Genomic DNA, 19,570 nt, shown 5'->3' with positions numbered 1-19,570 from the left:
ATAATGTAATAAACCTCAGATCGTACACACAAACAGATCCAGACTTGTCTGTCTGTGGCTATGCTGCAGTAGTGTGCTCAAAGTTTCACTTTCATTTTCTTGTCTGCTTGCCCTTCCTCCTCCTCACACTTAGATTCACATTCTTCTTGTGTTGTGCAGATCTATTCCACTCCAAACAATCAGAAACATATTGTCTAACTTCTTGGACTTGGCACTGAAGGGGTTGATTCTGTATTCATAGGTTTGTAGAACAATAGGATTAAGGTCTTTTTCTCAACTCTGTTCATGTTGTAACATTTTTGCCGTGAAGAAGAGGCTGGGACCTCTGCGGAGTCAAATTCAGTTTTGAGAACTGCGTAAGTAAAGCGAGCGTCTGTGATAATATAGGAGAGAAACTGCCCGCTAATCCTACAGAAACCTCTGGAAGAGCATGGCATTGTGAATGTTACACATATACAGCCTTTATTCTACTGAGTTAAACAACTCCGCTTTATCTCATGATGGAAGAACCTTTGGATGGTAAAATATTTTCCTCAAAAAGCAGTTTATTGAAAAAAAATCTGATTTAAATAAAAAAAATCCGATATTTTTTTTTATTTTTTTAAAACATTGATTTTTATCCACCCTGCAGGGTATATATACACTAGATTCCTTGACAGGGCGTTGATCCAGGGAACTAGTCTGATTGCCGTATGTGGAGTCGGGAAGGAATTTTTTTTCCCCAATGTGGAGCTTACTCTTTGCCCTTTTTTTTTTTTATTTTTTTTTTTTTTTTTTTTTTTTTGCCTTCCTCTGGATCAACATGTTAGGGCATGTTAGGTTAGGCTATGGGTTGAACTAGATGGACTTAAAGTCTTTCTTCAACCTTAATAACTATGCAATCAGACTCGGAGACAGATTCGTTATTGCATTTGCACCCGCTTCTTCTAGTTTTTGATCTTTTATTTTTATTTTTTTAGTCCATTTTGTGTTTTCTTTTTGACATCATTGTGGGTGGGTTTGATGCTTCCATATGTCTGCAGCTGATTTATTAGAATTTTTTAAACCGAACCCAATGTATTAACTTTTTTTTTTTTTTTTTTTTTACATAAATCATTAGTACACAAACGTTGTAATATTTCTTATCAGAGAACTCTGCTTGTTCCACTTTCTGATCATTCATTGTCACAATTCCCGGGTGAACCTGTTTTCAGTGAATACAGAAGGTTCCATCACTGAGATGGGAGATGAGTTGGTGCTGATAAGGTTCCATGTATCTGGGGGGAGGAGCTCTCACTTTAGCTCCTCCTCTCTACATAGAATTTTATTTGCACCAACTGTCATTTCCTTGTTCAATGATGGGAATATGTCTTCACTGAATGCAGATTTCACCTGTGAATTGAGAGTGAAGGATCAGTCCAAGAAGGGAAAGAAGCAGATTTCAAAGTTCCTCATTTTCATGTGTACTATTGATTTATGAAATAAAATTGAAAACAATGTTTTTCTGTAAAAGTGAATATATTTTTGCCGCAGATTTACTCAATTTCCCCCCCTTTGCCTGGAGTATGCGCATTTGTAATGCTAGTGCCAATCTTGCGTCATTTTAGAAGAACATGTGGTGTTTTTTTTTGTTTGTTTTTTAACTAAAGTATCACAAAACTGGGTGAAGAGAGATAATAAATTATTTTTTACAAAAGTCATGAGCCCCATTTTGAAGAATTGGGCACAAAAAAAAGTCAACGAGGACAGAAAATTAAAGTGCAAGAGATTAATCGGGCCCTTAGTTTGCATAATAGACCTAAGATTGTGGAGATGGTAAAATGCGGCTGTCTAACGTTCAGACCTGGTTTAACTCGCTAATCTTTGTGCCTTTTTTTTTTTGCTATTTTTCAGACCAGAATGCAGAGCTTGCAGCCCGACCCCAACGCTCAGTACCGGGGAGTCATGGAGGCTTTGAGGAAGATGATCCGCAGCGAAGGGCTGCTGACCCCCTTGCGAGGAATCAACGTGACGGTGCTGGGGGCCGGGCCGGCACACGCGCTGTACTTCGCCTGCTATGAGAAAATGAAGACCACTATAGGAGGCATGATTAATCATGTGGGCAACAGCCACGTGGCTAATGGTAAGGTCCCCATCCCACCTCATGCGTCCGGCTGGTGGGTCCTCGGCGGTTTCTGCCTGACCAATGACTGACAGGTCTCTTCCTATTCGCACAGGGTCACCCTAGTGGTGACTGCTGCTAGTGAGAATGTTCTCTCTTAAAGGGATTGTCCACTACTTTGATATTGATGACATTCAGTATATCTTGAAGGTCCAAAACTTGGCACCCACCACCACTCGGCTGATATCGCCTCCAGTAGCTGTCGGGTGAAACAATTTCTTAGAGCCGTCCTGTCTATGCTCAGTGTAGTGGCCGCTCCTGGGTCCTGCAGATCAGCTGTTCAGTTCAGTAAGAGCTGATCTGCAGCACCTAAGAACGGCCACTACACAGGATACAGAGCTACCATTTCCATCAGACACTGCCGGAGGTGATAATGGGGGTGTTGGGCGTCAGACCTGATATTGACTTATTCGAAGTATAGGTCATTAGTTTCAAAGTAGCGGACGACCCCGTTAAGTCTAAATCTGGCCACACATGTTGGATTGCGGTCTGCTGAACCCGTTGGCGCGTGTATCGTCTTGCTCCCGTCTTCCCTGATGGTGGATGTCAGAAGAAGGGACCTGGATGTTGGATTTCGGCCTCTCCAATATTTTTCTCTGACAGGAGACTTTCTGCTGCGGTTTACCCTCCTTAACCCATTAAAAAAAAAAAAAGCATGCACGCTCCCCTAAGTGTAGTGTGCATGGGGGGAGGTAGGGTCCGCTGCCGGCCACGTGACTGGCATGTATGTACGGAGTGTGGCCACCATAATCTGTGCTTTCAAAAGGAAAACCTGAGCACAAGCCGTTATAAAGTCAGAAATAATGTGCACAGAATTTTGATTCCCTTTGCTATAAAAAAAAAAAGTCCATGTACTGTCTCTGTTCTTGTTGCATCACATTCCCCATATGACTAGTTCTTCATCTGTCTGCAGGAGTGGCAGGAAGTCTGGCCACGGTGCTGCACGATGCCATCATGAACCCAGCGGAAGGTAATTCACATTTCCATCCCTCCATCCCCCTCTGCCTATGTGCTAAGACTCCGGCTCTTGGACCCATTTCCTTTTCTTTCTTTTTTTTTCTTACATTTTTCGATTTACATGATCTGTTTTCTTTTTTCAAAATCTTGGTCTGTGGTTCTGGCGCTATATAAGTAATGCTAAACATTGTGGTTGGGTGACGTCCCCCCAATGTTATATGGTTGGTCTTAAGCACAAAGCGTTCATTTGGCCGACGGCAATTTCTCTACATAAACTCGCAAATGTACATGCCTGCTCAATTTGGGCGAGCGTGCATGTGTTTTCTATGTGAAAAGTGGAGAACGCTGCTGTCAGACATGACTGGTAATTTCTTATTCCTCATGAAAACAAGTGGACCGGTGATTAAAATCTAACATGCCTTATATCTGCTGTCGGGGAGCGTCTGGATGACCCCATACAACCTTATATACACAAGATGATCAATTGAATTTGGCAAGACCGGCCGACCATCCAAAGTGTATGTGGATGTCCTGACTCTCCTCAACGGCGCATGTTAAGAGAAAAATGTCTTTGATATTGGGCACTGTTCAGATGGCTGAATACAGACCTCGGTGCACGGATTGACCGCAGGTCACCTGACTCAAACCTACAGGCATACAGTGGGTACGGAAAGTGTTCAGACCCCTTTAAATTTTTCACTTTGTTTCATTGCAGCCATTTGGTAAATTCAAAAAAGATGTTTTTTTTTCTCATTAATGTGCACTCTGCACCCCATCTTGTCTGAAAAAAAAACAGAAATATAGAAATTTTTGCAAATTTATTAAAAAAGAAAAACTGAAATATCACATGGTCATAAGTATTCAGACCTTTTGCTTAGACACTCATATGCAAGTCACATACTGTCCATTTCCTTGTGATCCTCCTTGAGGTGGTTCTACTCCTTCATTAGAGTCCAGCTGTGTTTAATTAAACTGATAGGACTTGATTTGGAAAGGCGCACACCTGTCTATATAAGACCTCACAGCTCACAGTGCATGGCAGACCAAATGAGAATCATGAGGTCAAAGGAACTGGCCAAGGAGCTCAGAGACAGAATTGTGGCAAGGCACAGAATTTCAAGGTTCCTAAGAGCACAGTGGCCTCCATATTTCTTATTTGGAAGAAGTTTGGGACCACAGAAGTCTTCCTAGACCTGGCCGTCCAGCCAAACTGAGCAATCGTGGGAGAAGAGCCTTGGTGAAAGAGGTAAATTAGAACCCCAAGATCACTGTGGCTGAGATCCAGAGATGCAGTAGGGAGATGGGAGAAAGTTCCACAAAGTCAACTATCACTGCAGCCCTCCACCATTCGGGCCTTTATGGCAGAGTGGCCCGACGGAAGCCTGTCCTCAGTGCAAGACATATGAAAGCCCACATAGTTTACTGAAAAACACATGAAGGACTCCCAGACTATGACAAATAAGATTCTCTGGTCTGATGAGATGAGGATAGACCTTTTTGGTGATAATTCTAAGTGGTATGTGTGGAGAAAACCAGGCACTGCTCATCACCTGCCCAATACAATCCCAACAGTAAAACATGGTGGTGGCAGCATCATGCTATGGGGGTGTTTTTCAGCTGCAGCGACAGGACAACTGGTTGCCATTGAAGGAAACATGAATGCGGCCAAGTACAGAGATATCCTGGATGAAAACCTCTTCCAGAGTGCTCTGGACCTCAGACTTGGCCGAAGGTTCACCTTCCAATAAGACAATGACCCTAAGCACACAGCTAAAATAACAAAGCAGTGGCTTCAGAACAACTCTGACCATGCTTGACTGGCCCAGCTAGAGCCCTGACCTAAACCCAATTGAGCATCTCTGGAGAGACCTGAAAATGGCTGTCCACCAACGTTCACCATCCAACCTGATGGAACCGGAGAGGATCTGCATGGAAGAATGGCAGAGGATCCCCAAAACCAGGTGTGAAAAACTTGTTGCATCATTCCCAAGAAGACTCATGACTGTCCTAGCTCAAAAAGTGCTTCTACTCAATACTGAGCAAAGGGGCTGAATACTTATGACCATGCGATATTTCAGTTTTTCTTCTTTATTAAATTTGCAAAAAATTTCTACGTTTGTTTTTGTTTTTTTGGTTTTTTTTTGTTTTTTTTCAGTCAAGAGTGTACATTAACCCCTTCACGCTGCGGCCCTTTTCCATTTTTGCGTTTTCGTTTTTCGCTCCCCTCCTTCCCAGAGCCATAACTTTTTTTTATTTTTCCGTCAGTGGTCATGTGAGGGCTTGTTTTTTTGCGGGACAAGTTGTACTTTTGAACGACATCATTGGTTTTAGCATGTCGTGTACTAGAAAACGGGAAAGGAATTCCACGTGCGGTGAAATTGCAAAAAAAGTGCAATGCCTCATTTTGTTTGGCTTTTTTGCTAGCTTTACTAAATGCTAAAACTGACCTGCCATTATGATTCTCCAGGTCATTACGAGTTCATAGACACCAAACATGTCTAGGTTACGTTTTATCTAAGTGGTAAAAAAAAATTCCCTACTTTGTTAAAAAAAAAAAAAAAGTGCGCAATTTTCCGATACCCGTAGCGTCTCCATTTTTCAGGATCTGTGGTCGGGTGAGGGCTTATTTTTTGTGTGCCGAGCTGACGTTTTTAATGATAACATTTTGGTGCAGATACGTTCTTTTGATCGCCCATTATTGCATTTTAATGCAATGTCGCAGAGTCCCAAAAAAACATAATTCTGGTGTTTCAATTTTTTTCCTCACTACGCTGTTAACCGATGAGGTTAATCATTTTTTTTTTTTTTTTTTTTTTTTTAATTGATCGGCCATTCTGAACGCGGCGATACCAAATATGTGTAGGTTTGATTTTTTTTTTTTTTTTTTTTTATTTTGAATGGGGCGAAAGGGTGGTGATTTAAACTTTTATATTATTATTATTATTATTATTATTATTTTCATTTTTTTATTTTTTATTTTATTTTTTTTACTTTTGCCATGCTTCAATAGCCTCAATGTGAGGCTAAATGCTGGGACAACTGGATCGCCTCTGCTACATAGCTGCGATCATCAGATCGCTGCTCTGTAGCTGATTTGCAGGTTTGCATCATTAACCATAGAGGACCTCTATGGTTACTATCCTGACGCATCGCTGACCCCCGATCATGTGACGGGTCGGTGATGCGCAGCATTTGACAGCGGCATTTAACTAGTTAATAGCGGCGGGTGAATCGCGAAACGGCCGTCGTCCTTGCGCTCTCCAGCCCCCCACCTGCCTGAGATGTTAAACCTTTTTTTTGAGCAATAAAGTGTGGACTGTATTCCGGTGAGTGCCGCCTCTCTTCATTTCTTTTGGATTATGCACTCAGCTTTGCTGTGCACCTGAAAGGAAAGAAATAGTTTTTCTGCCTGCAGCGTTTTTGATCCGCTGATGGGATCGGCTCTGTGAATCGCCAGTGCCGCTCGGCTTTCTCTATTTCTGCGATTGCTTCAGGTATAGAAGTGACAAGCTGCACGTTTTAAAAGGGAAAGCGAAAAAATTGTGACTTTTTTTTACAAGTTTACGATGGCGAATCATTTTTTTTTTTTTTTTTTTTTTTTTGCTGATGTAGCGGAAAGTCATGACTTGTAAATTTACCATAAAAGTATATTGTCAAGTTTTCTCGTACTCCAACTAAAACACTGGCAATATATGAAGTGCAGAAAGCACTATAAACTGAGCAGTATATAAAGAATTTCTCTGTATAGTTGGAGTCTTTTTCCCACAATGGGATAAGGGATAATGTAGTGATCACTCGGCCACTGCGCCATTCATTGCCTACGGGGCGGCTATTCCCGGCAATGAGTACGGAGGAGCCCGGGGGCCGCTGTTCTCGCCTTTTAGCTAAATCGTCACCAAAAATATTGTTAGGCTAATGGGAGCAATGTGGGAATAATCCGGACGTATATGGGCCGATCCGGCATGCGGTGACTCCTTGAAAAGCTGCAAAATTATAATGAAGCTTGTGGCTTTGCCAAAGTGTGGCAATATTTGGCTTTTTTACTCCGGCTCCACCAACCAAACCACAAAAATGGTGGAAAGATGGAAATATAATCTAGCCTATGAGCGCAGCACGGACAGCTGAAAGATGCGCCAAATTTATTAAAAAGGCTCCTGAATCGTACATGTGACCTCGACGCGCCCTGGATCTAGACTGGTGTACAAGAAGCAAGGCTCGGGGCATCTGCCCCATAGTTGGGTGTATCCATTGCCCTGCCTGGCATCCTTGGGTGGGTAGGGTGATACGATTGTTGTTGGGGGGGGGGGGAAAGAAACCGCGTTTCTTCCAGAAAAGTAATGATTTTTATTTTTTCTCATTTGTAAACCGTCTTTTTTATTTTTTATTTTTTTATTTCACAGCAGCTATTAATCATTTAGAGTTTCATATGTTATAGAATTGCAATGTATCCGTAAAAACCTGATGCTTTACTGTGTCTATGATTTTTTTTTTTTTTTTGTTTAGGCTATGTGCACACGTTCAGGATTTCTTGCAGAAATTTCCTGACAAGAATCGGACATTTCTGCCAGAAATCCGCATGCATTTTTTTGCGCGTTTTTTTTTTTTTTTTTTTTTTTTCCCCAGAGCTTCCCAATGCATTAAATAGTGGGGGAAAAACGCGAAAAATCCGCAAAATTAATGAACATGCTGCTTCTTTTTTTTACCGCAATGTGTTTTTTGTTTTTTTTTTTTCGCAGAAAAAAAACGCATCATGTGCACAAAAATTGCAGAATGTATTAAAAATGATGGGATGCTTATGTGTGCGTTTTTCATGCGGAAAACGGACGGAAAAAACGTGAAAAATCCTAAACGTGTGCACATAGCCTTAGGTTTTTTTTTTTTGTATTTTTTTTTTTTTTACGCTCTCATAGACTTGAATTGAGTGAGTCTCAACTGATAGGGAAGACACTAGTGCTTGCTGCAACTTTTGTCAGTAGTAAAAAAAAAAAAAACCCCCAAAAAAACGCTCATCTACACTTCCCTATTGGTACAAGTACAGTTCGTTTTTTTTTTGTTTTTTTAAATGAAAATAGTTGTTGTGAAAGTGATTGGTGTCTGCCCCATAGTCTGCTGTTTCTCATGAATACACTGTGCGTCCTGTGTCTTCTTTGGGGTGCGGGCTGCTTAGCCTAGGTAAGAATCATACAGGTTCAGGTGTCCATGTGACAAGCTGCATGTTAAAAAAAAAACAAAAAAACAAATACATTAAAAAAAAAAATTCATCACCATCGTAAACTTGTAAAAGTAAGAACTTTGTTTGTGACTTTTTTACAAGTTTACAATGGTGAAGATTTTTTTTTTTTTTTGCTGATGTAGCAGAAAGTCATGGCTTGTAAATTTACTCATAAAAGTATATTGTCGAGCTTTGTCATACTCCAATAACTGATTTATATACTTTTTTTTTTTTCCCGTCACTAGTGGTGAAGCAGAGAATGCAGATGTACAACTCCCCCTACAGGAGCATGCTGCACTGCATCCGGACGGTGAGGCGGACGGAGGGCGTGGGGGCCTTCTACCGCAGCTACACCACCCAGCTCCTCATGAACATCCCTTTCCAGGCCATTCACTTCATCACTTACGAGTTCACCCAAGAGCAGCTGAACCCGCAGCGGCAGTACCACCCCGGCTCTCACATCGTGTCCGGAGCCATCGCCGGGGCCGTGGCCGCCGCAGCCACCACCCCACTAGACGTGTGCAAGACGTTACTGAACACTCAAGAGAACATGGCCCTCAGCTCTGTAAACATCAGCGGACATCTTTCGGGCCTGGCCAATACCGTAAGGACGGTGTACCAACTCGGAGGGGTAGGCGGGTATTTCAAGGGTGTGCAGGCTCGGGTCATTTATCAGATGCCTTCTACCGCCATCGCGTGGTCCGTGTACGAGTTCTTCAAGTTCTTCCTGAGCAAAAAGAAACAGTAGGTCTACAAACATACACTGCGGTAGAAGAAGAAGCCATTACTGATGGAGCCGAGTCTGGGAATCCGTATTTTATATCTAAAAAAATCCATTTATTTGATACTCTGATCAAAGCCGTGAAGGACGCCACGGTTTTGGTGCCTGTCACCTCCACCAAATTAAGTGCCATTTGTGTCTTGGACCTTCCTGACTTCTGACGGCTCGTCCTCGGGTACACTGGTGACCAGCAATGCTGGCTTGTAGTTTTGCTGTAACAGCATACAGGGATATATTATTATACAGAGAGTTCTATAGCGGCCAAGATGACTGCGCACAAGTCCGATTTTATATATAAATCTATATTTATTTATGCTATTCTCGGAGCCGTGGAATGCCGAGAACAAGAAGACGCACAAGTCCGACACTTTTATTCCAGAGAATATATTAATATTGTGTGAGGTTATTTTGAAAATGTAAAATTGTTTTAATGTGTAAATTTCTTATTTTTTTTTAAGTTGTGGAACAGACAGGGTTAATATACTGGGTGTGAATGTGTTATGTGGGCGCAGATCTTAAAATGGGATCGTGTACTAATTAAGAGGAAATTCCCCCCCGGATTGTCAAGGTATAGGTCCCAGCATGCTTTGCAGCTGTTGGGGCATGCTGGGAGGTGTATCTTTTAACGTTATGGAGAAGCAAGCTCTTGATGTAATTTTTAGTTGGTGGTCCAGGGGAATTTCATTAAAAAACAAACAAAAGCAATTACAAAAAAACCTCGCACATTTGGCTCATCTTGATATGCTTTTGCCTATGCAGAGAGAAATTGAAAATAATGCAACTCACCTGGTGGCTAACCCTCTGCCCCATATTGACATTTTTTTTTTGGTGTGCTTGACTCTTTCAGTGGAGTATAATGGATTTTTAGTAACGCTCTTGTTTATAGAAGCACTTTTTCTCTTCCCCTTCCTCTTTCTCTTCTCCTTCCTCTCCCCTTTCCTTCCCTCTTCCGCCTCCCCTTTCCTTATCTCTTCCTTCTCCCCTTCCTTCCTTCATTCCTCCTCCCCTTCCTTCCTCTCCCCTTTCCTTCCCTCTTCCGCCCTCCCTTTCCTTATCTCTTCCTTCTCCCCTTCCTTCCTTCATTCCTCCTCCCCTTCCTTCCTTTCCTCTTCCTCCTCCCCTTCATTCCTCTTCCTCCTCCCCTTCATTTTTTTCCTATTCCTCCTCCCCTTTCCTTCCCTCTTCCGCCCTCCCTTTCCTTATCTCTTCCTTCTCCCCTTCCTTCCTTCATTCCTCCTCCCCTTCCTTCCTTTCCTCATCCTCCTCCCCTTCCTTCCTTTCCTCTTCCTCCTCCCCTTCATTCCTCTTCCTCCTCCCCTTCCTTCCTTTCCTCTTCCTCCTCCCCTTCCTCCTCTGTTTCCATCCTCAATACAGGGGTGGGCAATTAATTTTCACTATATACGCTGCATGTGCCCCACACAGCCTCCCTATATACACTGCATGTCGCCCCTATATGCACCCCCATGTGCACCATGTCACCCCCCCATGTGTGCAGCACCATGTCACCCCCCCCAGATGCACAGCACCATGTCACTCCCCCCATGTGTGCTGCACTGTCACCCCTCCCAGCCTCCCCATACCCACCCAAACATCCCACACACATAAAAATAAAACAAAATGACCACCACATACTCACCTCGGTCCCGTTCCCCGGCGCTCTGCTGGTCTCCCTGCCTTCGGTGCGCCGACTCTCCACAGTACACAGCTGACACGATGAAATGTCATGGCGTCAGCTGTTTCACACGCTGATTGGTGGAGGAAGTGGCCGGAAGCCTCTCCACCACCAAAGGAGTCAGCGGCACAGATAGACAGCGAACGGGCACGGTGCGGCCTGTGCACCTCTGGTTTCCAGCCCCATGGCTGTCTCGGTCCGCAGGCTGGACTGAGACAGCCATAGGGCCGGATGTGGCCCGCGAGCCGCACTTTGCCCGGGTCTGTCTTAATATATTGCAATCATCATATTATATTACACTGTGTTCTTACAATTGCTCATTTTTCCTTTCTACACAGAAAATTCTTCTTTCCCATTAGGTCTGTGATGTATAACTGCCTAGCTGAATCCTTCTAAGCTCTATGCAGAAACAGGAGGTCAATTTTCCCTGTAAGAGTCATAAATCACTGCGAAAGTCCCCGGCATAGGGAACAGCGGAGCAGGTGGCTCAGGAGGTGAAGAGGGGAATGATAAATTCAGGGACAGGAGACTTCTGGTTTCTACATAGAGAATAATTATCTGGGTAGAAAGGGAAAATGAGCAATTGTAAGTACACGGTGCTATATAATGCAAGTATATATATACATGTCATGTGACCATTCAAGTTGTTTTTATTTAGCCTTGTTTTGTGTCTACAGCTCCTGCGCAGACTGATGCGTATCTGTGGTAACTAACTCTATAGTTTAGTCCTGAATCCATCGTTTCTTCTGTCTGCCCAGTACCAGGGGCAAGGAGTAGGCAGTTGCCTAGGGCTTCGTTGCCATGGGGTGCACTTTATAGATTTTTCAGAAAGTGGCTAGTAAGGCTGTAGGTACGTCAGTGCAATGAGGTTTTCCCTGATCCTTCTTTCCCTGGACTTGCAGTCTGTTCATTTTTTAAAGAAGTGTTTTTGTTTCATTCATTACCAAGTCTTTATATCTAGTGTCTGACCACTGATGATGGGGGTTATAGTGCTGTTATATTGCATCCTGCTGCTGTAGAGAGATCTCTACATTCCTTAACCCTTCCTAGACTGGCTTTAAAGTCCTGCATGCTGCGAATCATCATCATCATCAATCATCATCTTCATCATCATCATCTTCATCTTCAATCATTTATCACCCTGTAAAGCTAAAAATGCCTTAAATGTCACCGCAACATGTCAGCATCCTCCTAACACCATTATTACATGACCCCCATCCGCACCGCTGCCTTATGGCCGCCCTCCTGCCTTCATGTCATTGTAGTGACAACGCTGCCCCCTGCTGGTTACTGCACGTTTTGCGGCAAGAGGTTAAATAGGCGATATTATGGAATACTTATACACTAAAATTCAAGGGTGCTGATGGATTAAGAGGGGGTATTATTGCATAACGATGGATGCTGTTTGGACTGTGGCTATTACATCCAGGGACAGCGGGCAACTTTTGTTGTTTAACTCGTGATATTGTCAATCAATACTCGTTTACTTGGTAAAGAACCCTTAGTGACACTAAACGGAAAATGTAGTGCTTTGAACTAAAATCTGAAATACACCACATTGAAAAGAAACATGATTGATAGTTTAATTTATTTTAAAAATAGAAGTCTAAAAAAAAATTGCAAAAAAGAAAAAAATCTCTCGCTTTGTCCGTTTTCTGGACATCTGTCATTTTACAGATTCAGCGCTTATTTTTGCTATTTAGCCATCTGGGAATTTTTTATTTATTTTATTTGAAAACTGCATTTAAGGGGAATCTGTCAGCAGGTTTTTGCTATATATAATCTGCCAGCAGCAGGATGTAGGGCTAGAGACCCTGATTCCGGCGATGTGTCACTTTACTGGGTGCAGCAGTTGTGATAGAATCCCAGTTTTCTCTGCTGCAGATCTAGCAGAGCTCAAATGCTGAGCGTTTAATAGCCCCGCCCATGCCACTGATTGGCTGGCTGCTTTCTGACCGTTCACTACAGGAAGCTGCCAATCAGTGGTTGGACCTGGAGGCACGAGATAAAAAGTTCTTGTGATAATCTCCTAATGAAAAAAAAAAAAAAACCTCTCTGGAATCAGGGTTTCTGCCCCTACATCATGCTGCTCTCAGATTGCATGCCGACAGATTCTTTTTAATGCAGTAGTTTACCTTAGCAGTATGTGATGGGAGTTGTGGTGAGAAAGAAGGGCAGAAAGTGGAATGGGAAGGATTAGAAGCTATTTGGGAATTTGTAGTTTAAGGTGTGACATGTAGAACATGGGGTTATCCTATAAAATCTGTGACCTCTGTTACTAGATATCCCGTTTCTGTGCCTGTTCAGCTGTTTTTCCTATGGCAGACATGAGCGGCTGTCGGTCACCCCTGATGCAGCTTATTTCCTGGGCGAAACAGTTATGCAGGTAAAATTCCAGCCTCTTTGACAGAAGACGTTGGGGAAACATCGAGTTGCATTTTGTGTTTTATTCTCAGATCTATGAATTGATCCTCCGAATTTGGAAAACCCCGGTATGTGCTATTAGCCTAGGGACCATAAGGGATTTAATCCCCCCTTTACTCCAAAAATGTGACACTAGTACCACCCAAGTGTGTCTGCTTTCAAAGTAGAAGTATTCTGGCTCCATAAATATGCCACATTGTATGGCGGAGTAACACGGCGCCCGTAGATTTCTATGGGCCTTCATGCCTTTGGAGCACATACAGAGGGGTGAACGTATGAAAATGTTCCGTCAGACGCTGTTCTGTATAAACCCCATAACACGGCATTATTTGGAGGCACTATATGGCGGCACACATCACGTTTAATTTTTGGTGACGATGGGCAAATATTTAATGATTGGAGAATTTTATATATCTGAAATTACAACTACCAAAATATTTCCAGTATGATTGATGTCGGTCAATAAGATGAGATTGAAGTGTATGATGAGGGGCTGTACGGTACGCCGTGCGTGGGTGTCTTACTACTGCATAGCAGGGATCCAATATGGCCGTGTGCATAACCTTAGGTGGAAGTTGGCGAAACCTGCGGACTCGTTGGGATCCCCACTGATCCTCGGGGGAAGGGATGTGAAACGCCCCGGGTCATACATAGGCCTGGCACCACTTCTCTATGGATCGGCCGGGGATGGCCGGGCGCTGTTCATCTCCAACAGTCCCGCAAACAATGAATGGAACCACACAGTCTCCGTTCCAACGGGTCGTTTCAAGTCCCTGTTCTCCGGATCGTAATGGTAAATTTAAAAATAATAAAAAAATTAAAGCAACAGTACAGTCTCTAATCTTTCAATTAAACCACTCTTCCCATTCCCGAGCTTTATCGCCCTTGTCTGTAGGTAGGAGGACAGAGGTTAGTTCTTTTATCAGAAGCTTGTGTGCCTTATTGCTGAAATTTGTCACTTTTGGCCTTTTTATGGGTTTTTATATATTTTTAATATTAGGAATATATATTTTTTAAACTATTGCTTGATATTTTTTTTTTCTTTGCGAAATATTTTGCTGTAAATATCTAATGAAATTATGTCATTTTGCCCTTTTCTTTCTACAAAGGGTTCAAGAGACTATAATGAGATATTCCCATCTCCCAAGATCTTATCCCATTATGTACTAGGTGTAATATTATTAGTAAATGGCTCCAATTAGAAATGTAGTATAGTTCTTCTTACAACCTATGTTGCTTACCCCGTGTGCAGGACATTGCAGTAGTTTAGATATCCGTGGTTGCGACCACTCGTACAGTAACAGTTGCTTGTCATCGTAACCTTGGATACCTAAGCTACTGCAATGCCCTGCACATGGGGTAAGCGACCTAGCGAATCAGAAGAACTATACTACCTTACTAATTGGAGCTATTTGCTAATATTACACCTAGTACATATTGGTATTTGCTTATATTATTGTTACATCTACTATATATTGGGATAGGAGATGGGAACCAGAAAATGTGTTCCTCGTAGTTGACCTTCAGAGCTCAGTTCTGGGAAAGGAAAGCCAAAATCTGCTTGCTCTGGGCAACTAAGCCTTTTCCTTTGACACTGGCCTCATTCAGACGGCCGCCATGTGGCCCTCTGACTCCATCACCGTGGATCTCTTTAGTTTCACCATGGGAGATCCAGGGGGGGTTTGGAGCCGTAATGTGGACACCGAATTGTGACCGGTGCCTGAATGAGTCCATAGGGTCAGATTGGAAATGGATTTTGCTGCGGATTCTGCGCTAAAATCCGCATCAAAACGGAAGACGGTCGCCATCCCATGAATGTAAAGTTTCTACGTCCCCCGTTCACACGCAGCAGAAAATCTCTGCATTAGTTTTCAGCTCTGCTGTTGGGGGAAGGGGGGATATAGCACAAAAAAATAAGTAACTTCTCATTTATTTCCTTTGGATTATGCACGGAAAAGTCAAGGATTGGCCCCGGTACATCACAATGGAGCAGATCCATGTCGGAATCAATCAATCCTTGTACTAAATAAATGTTGGGTTTGCATTCTGGCCCATGTGAACGCAGCCCTATACGTAACTATATAGATTATTTATTTTTGCTTCCTCTCTCAGATCTGGGTTGATACATTGCAATATGACTTTTTTTTTTTTTTAAGGGTTTCTCCATTGTTGATATTTCTTGATGAATCCCTCTACAGTCGTCACTGCCGGCGAATATGAATTTTGTAATTTGTATGTTAGTAATGTTTGTGCTGCTAATATTGGACACTGGAGCTTTAAAATAAAATCGATTCTTGAAATGTTGGAAGTGTTTTGTTTTTTTTGTTTTTTTTATTTCTGCAGGACCATTTGTTGGGAGGGTGATGATGACCCCTCTCTTCCCATGATCATGGGTGTTTATTTTTCCTCACATTCCCCTCCTGATCACTAGGTGGCGCTGATATCCCGTGTGACTGCTCCGTTGTGTTCCTTCCCGCATTGTCACAATAAACAGTCGCGGCCGCTTCTGTCCTCCGCTCATTTGCATGCAAATCATTTGTGTACTTAGAAAATAAAGGATTGTTTGGGTTTGGACAGAAAATTACCGTGAAAATGCCCCGTCGCGCCACGTGTTTAATCCATCTGTACAGCTTAGAAATCACATTTTACACTTTTTCTTTAAGACGGTGGATCTATTACTATTAGCGATGATCATGATTCCCTTTTATGTCAATGGGCTCCATGTAATTATTTTTACTGTGATATCATCAGCGACAGGGTAGAAGTCATTAACATTTGTGTTAATGATCCAGATCTGAGAAGCCTCCGCTCCTGCCTGTCCGTAGGATCAACTTTTCTAAGCCGCCTATATGGGCATGTAGGTCATAGAGTTGAATAAAATGATACCTTGATGTCTGCGATCCGGTGTCTTAATCCAGAGAAATCCACTTTTTTCTTAATATGTAAATGAGCTGTTAAGATCTATGGGCCGGACGTAGATCTCCCTGAGAATCTGCCTCCAAAGATGACTATAGATGAAAAGAGGCATTACCCAGTGTGGTATGGGGCTGGATCAGAATTTTTCCTTTTTTAATTTAAATTTTTTATTTATTACTATTAGTTTTTTGTTTTTTAGTTTGGGATTTTCTCATGGATTCCTGCCAGTGATGGTTTTCCACTGATATGTTTGATTAAAAAAAAAAAAAAAAGTCATTTAGAAGATATTACTGAAGTCTGTGATGGCATATAAAAACAGAGGTGGACCCAAAGACAAATCAGTTAGTTAAGAATTATGGCAGAAAGCCACAAAAATCAGAAGAAAATGGCCGATGCCGTGTACTACGGAGGACAAAGAATGAACTTCAATCCAATATTGCGGCCAGCATGCAGGGTGAATCAAACACCCGAAAACCCCGCCCATATGACCAAAAACCAGTCCCGCCCAATTCAGGTGACAGGTTCCCTTTAATGAAAAACTAAGCTTTGTCCCTCTTCTGTGACTGGACCCCATTCATGCCCAATACGGTTCGCTTGTTCCTTTCCGCCGAATACTACCTTAGTGTCCTTATTTGGTTGGTTTTTCTCTATAATTCAGTTTTTTTTGTTTTGTTTTTTTTACTTTTGTCGTGTCCATTTTTTTTTAAATTGTTTTCTTGCAGGTTACCATCCTGTGTGCCGTGATACTCTGAAGCCTCTTTGGATCCTCGTCATACATTCAGGATGCACTTCCCTCTTCTCCTCCTCGTTGGAGTTATAAGAATGGATGACCATTTTGTAAGAACCGTATTGTGACTCGGCAATACTTGCCCATCTCAGCTTCACTCTCAGCCATTGCTCTTACTGGACTGCACATATATTCTTGGACTAACTTTTGATGATGGTTACCTACGTGTTTTGACTGTTTTTCCCATCTATAGTCCCATACACCTTCTATTCCATATGAAATGCAATATGTTCTACCGATGGATGATCCTAAATCTCTATGCCCAAGAATGGCTTTTCTGTTGCTCACTGGCACAAACTGGTTGCCTTAATTGTTCATAATAGGCTCTTTGTCTTTGGGCAACTGGCCTGGCCACCATCTTATAACCTTCCTTATCCTTGCGCTTCGCACTTTGGCATATCTACTGCTGTTAATCTTGTCACAGTTAAGGCCCGTTATATATTGCCCCTTTTTATGCACAGAGTAATAATAATAATCATTTTTATATAGCGCTAACATATTCCGCAGCGCTTTACAGACATTATCATCACTGTCCTCGTTGGGGCTCACAATCTAAATTCCCTATGTCTTTGGAGTAACCACACTATTACCTGTTCCCAGTGTTCCCTCTCACCATGAGCACTTGTTCCCTGGCTCATCAATTCTATTTCCTTCACTTCCCCGCACGTCGCACTTTATTTTCACTTTCTCGTTTATATTTATCAGTCCTAAGACATCGATATCCAGTATTTATTCCAGGGTTGTATTTTCATTGACTTCCTGTATAGGGTTAAGCTTTATGCACTCACTTAAATCCCCTCCAAAATGGCCGCGTCCACAGTCTCCATGAAGATGATCGCCGATAGTGCGCGCTGTGACTTTCCATTGCAGGGCGCCAGAGACCTGGTCGTTGCAGTATGGCACTCTGCCGCTAAGGGGAGTAGCGGTACGTCTGATGGCACTGAAGGAATTCTCCTGACCAGGTATCACCAGCACACATTACACTTCACACTCTGGCCACTAGGGGGAGAAAAAGGCTTTATTTATTGGGCCACTCCTCACATTGGTAAAACTAGGGGCTGGGGAGGGAGTTAGTCAGAAGCTGACTGGGTTGGATTCAGGCAACATCCTGTGGCAGGGGGTGTTGCAAGGAGAAGGCACAGGGGGGTCCCTGTCAGGCGTGGGAACCTGGCAGGTGCCTAGCGAACAAAACGTAACGGACCCGCGCCTGCACACCCTGCTGTGGTATCCAGGAGAGAGACACGAAGGGAAGGATATTGTGGAACAGTGTAAACGAGATCAAGCACAAAGGAGTACCAGTAGGAGTCGTGCCGAGAGACAGAGGCAACATCCTACTGAGGCGTGTGGCCGGAACACCGCAGAAGTAACTGACTTCAGGCCTTACTTCGAACTCCGCCGGACAGTTAATCATAGGTTGGCTGTCTACCTTACTACACCTACGAAGACATAGGGGGCAACGCGTGGAGAGGGGCGTCTCTAGGGTCCCAGAAGAGCTTCGAGCCTTCCCGTCATACGGGTGGCGTCCTAGCCATAACATACCTGAGGGACGTTAGAAACTAGCAACATCTGGAACCAAAGAACGAGAGAGCTGTAGAGAACGAACGAACGAGAACAGCAGTTGTGAGGACTATTCCGAATGCTCAGCAGGGTAGGACTACAACACACAGGCGCTAGTGGTGGGCAACGATTCCCATCTGCGAAGGAAACTCTGGATGTGCCCATCGGACCGGCCGGTGTCTGATAGCCCTGTTAAACGTACTTTGGATTGAGGATCCTGAAGTCTTCAGTAAAGAGGTAAAGAGACTGCAACCCTGTGTCCTCGCTATTGCCTGCACCTCACACCATCACCATCCACCTTACTGGGAAGCCCTGGGGACATACTTTACCTGTGGGAAGGTATAACATCCAGCTGCCATTCCATCACCCCAGCGGACCCCACAGCAGCGTCGGTCACCCTGACTGAACACCACAGGTGGCGTCACGAACCCCTGACAGACTGTACTATCACCTTTATTGGACGCCCCTTAGCAGGGTCGCGGACCGGGTCTAGCCACCGTGACAGCCTCCGCACCGAACCAGAGAGGCCCGGTACCGAGAACTCGTGGCCCTGTGTCTGGGGGCGATCCACCATCACGTCACCCTTCCGGCGGCTATTGACCGAGCATCGTGCACATACACAATGACGTCACCGGGGGCGAGTTCGCCGGCATGTGCACCATGCAGTGACGGCAACCGAGGAGGTGATAATATATTTAAAGGGACACTGTCACCTGAATTTGGAGGGAACAATCTTCAGCCATGGAGGCGGGGTTTTGGGGTTTTTGATTCACCCTTTCCTTGCCCGCTGGCTGCATGCTGGCTGCAATATTGGATTGAAGTTCATTCTCTGTCCTCTGTAGTACATGCCTAGGGTGAATCAAAAACCCCCAAACCCCGCCTCCATGGCTGAAGATTGTTCCCTCCAAATTCAGGTGACAGTGTCCCTTTAAACATCTGAGGTAGGACACTCATCTATACCCCTTCGATAAAGCAGGCATGCGGAAGGCGCGTCATGGGTAGCAAGGAGGGCTGCAGTGGTCCAGACTAACTATGGGTAAGCAAATGTGATTCCATGGCAGCTCATGTATTTTAGTGTACAGGGCTCATTATGACCCAGCATTGATCTGGGTATGTTCTCATAC

General features: G+C 43.5%; 1 protein-coding gene across 1 annotated transcript in view; it reads left to right on the top strand.

The window, feature by feature from the left end:
• Positions 1 to 9,776, top strand: part of SLC25A37 (solute carrier family 25 member 37) — a 34,765-nt gene extending 24,989 nt beyond the window's left edge. Inside the window, exons 2-4 of the mRNA XM_069766664.1 lie at positions 1,873 to 2,101; positions 3,054 to 3,110; positions 8,555 to 9,776. Coding sequence (XP_069622765.1) covers positions 1,873 to 2,101; positions 3,054 to 3,110; positions 8,555 to 9,057 — 789 coding nt within the window. The 3' untranslated portion in view covers positions 9,058 to 9,776. The remainder of the gene's footprint in view (positions 1 to 1,872; positions 2,102 to 3,053; positions 3,111 to 8,554) is intronic.
• Positions 9,777 to 19,570: the final 9,794 nt, after the last annotated feature.

The sequence above is a fragment of the Ranitomeya imitator genome, chromosome 4, assembly GCF_032444005.1.
Source record: "Ranitomeya imitator isolate aRanImi1 chromosome 4, aRanImi1.pri, whole genome shotgun sequence".
Lineage (NCBI taxonomy): Eukaryota > Metazoa > Chordata > Amphibia > Anura > Dendrobatidae > Ranitomeya > Ranitomeya imitator.
This window is presented reverse-complemented; position numbering and strand designations above follow the sequence as displayed.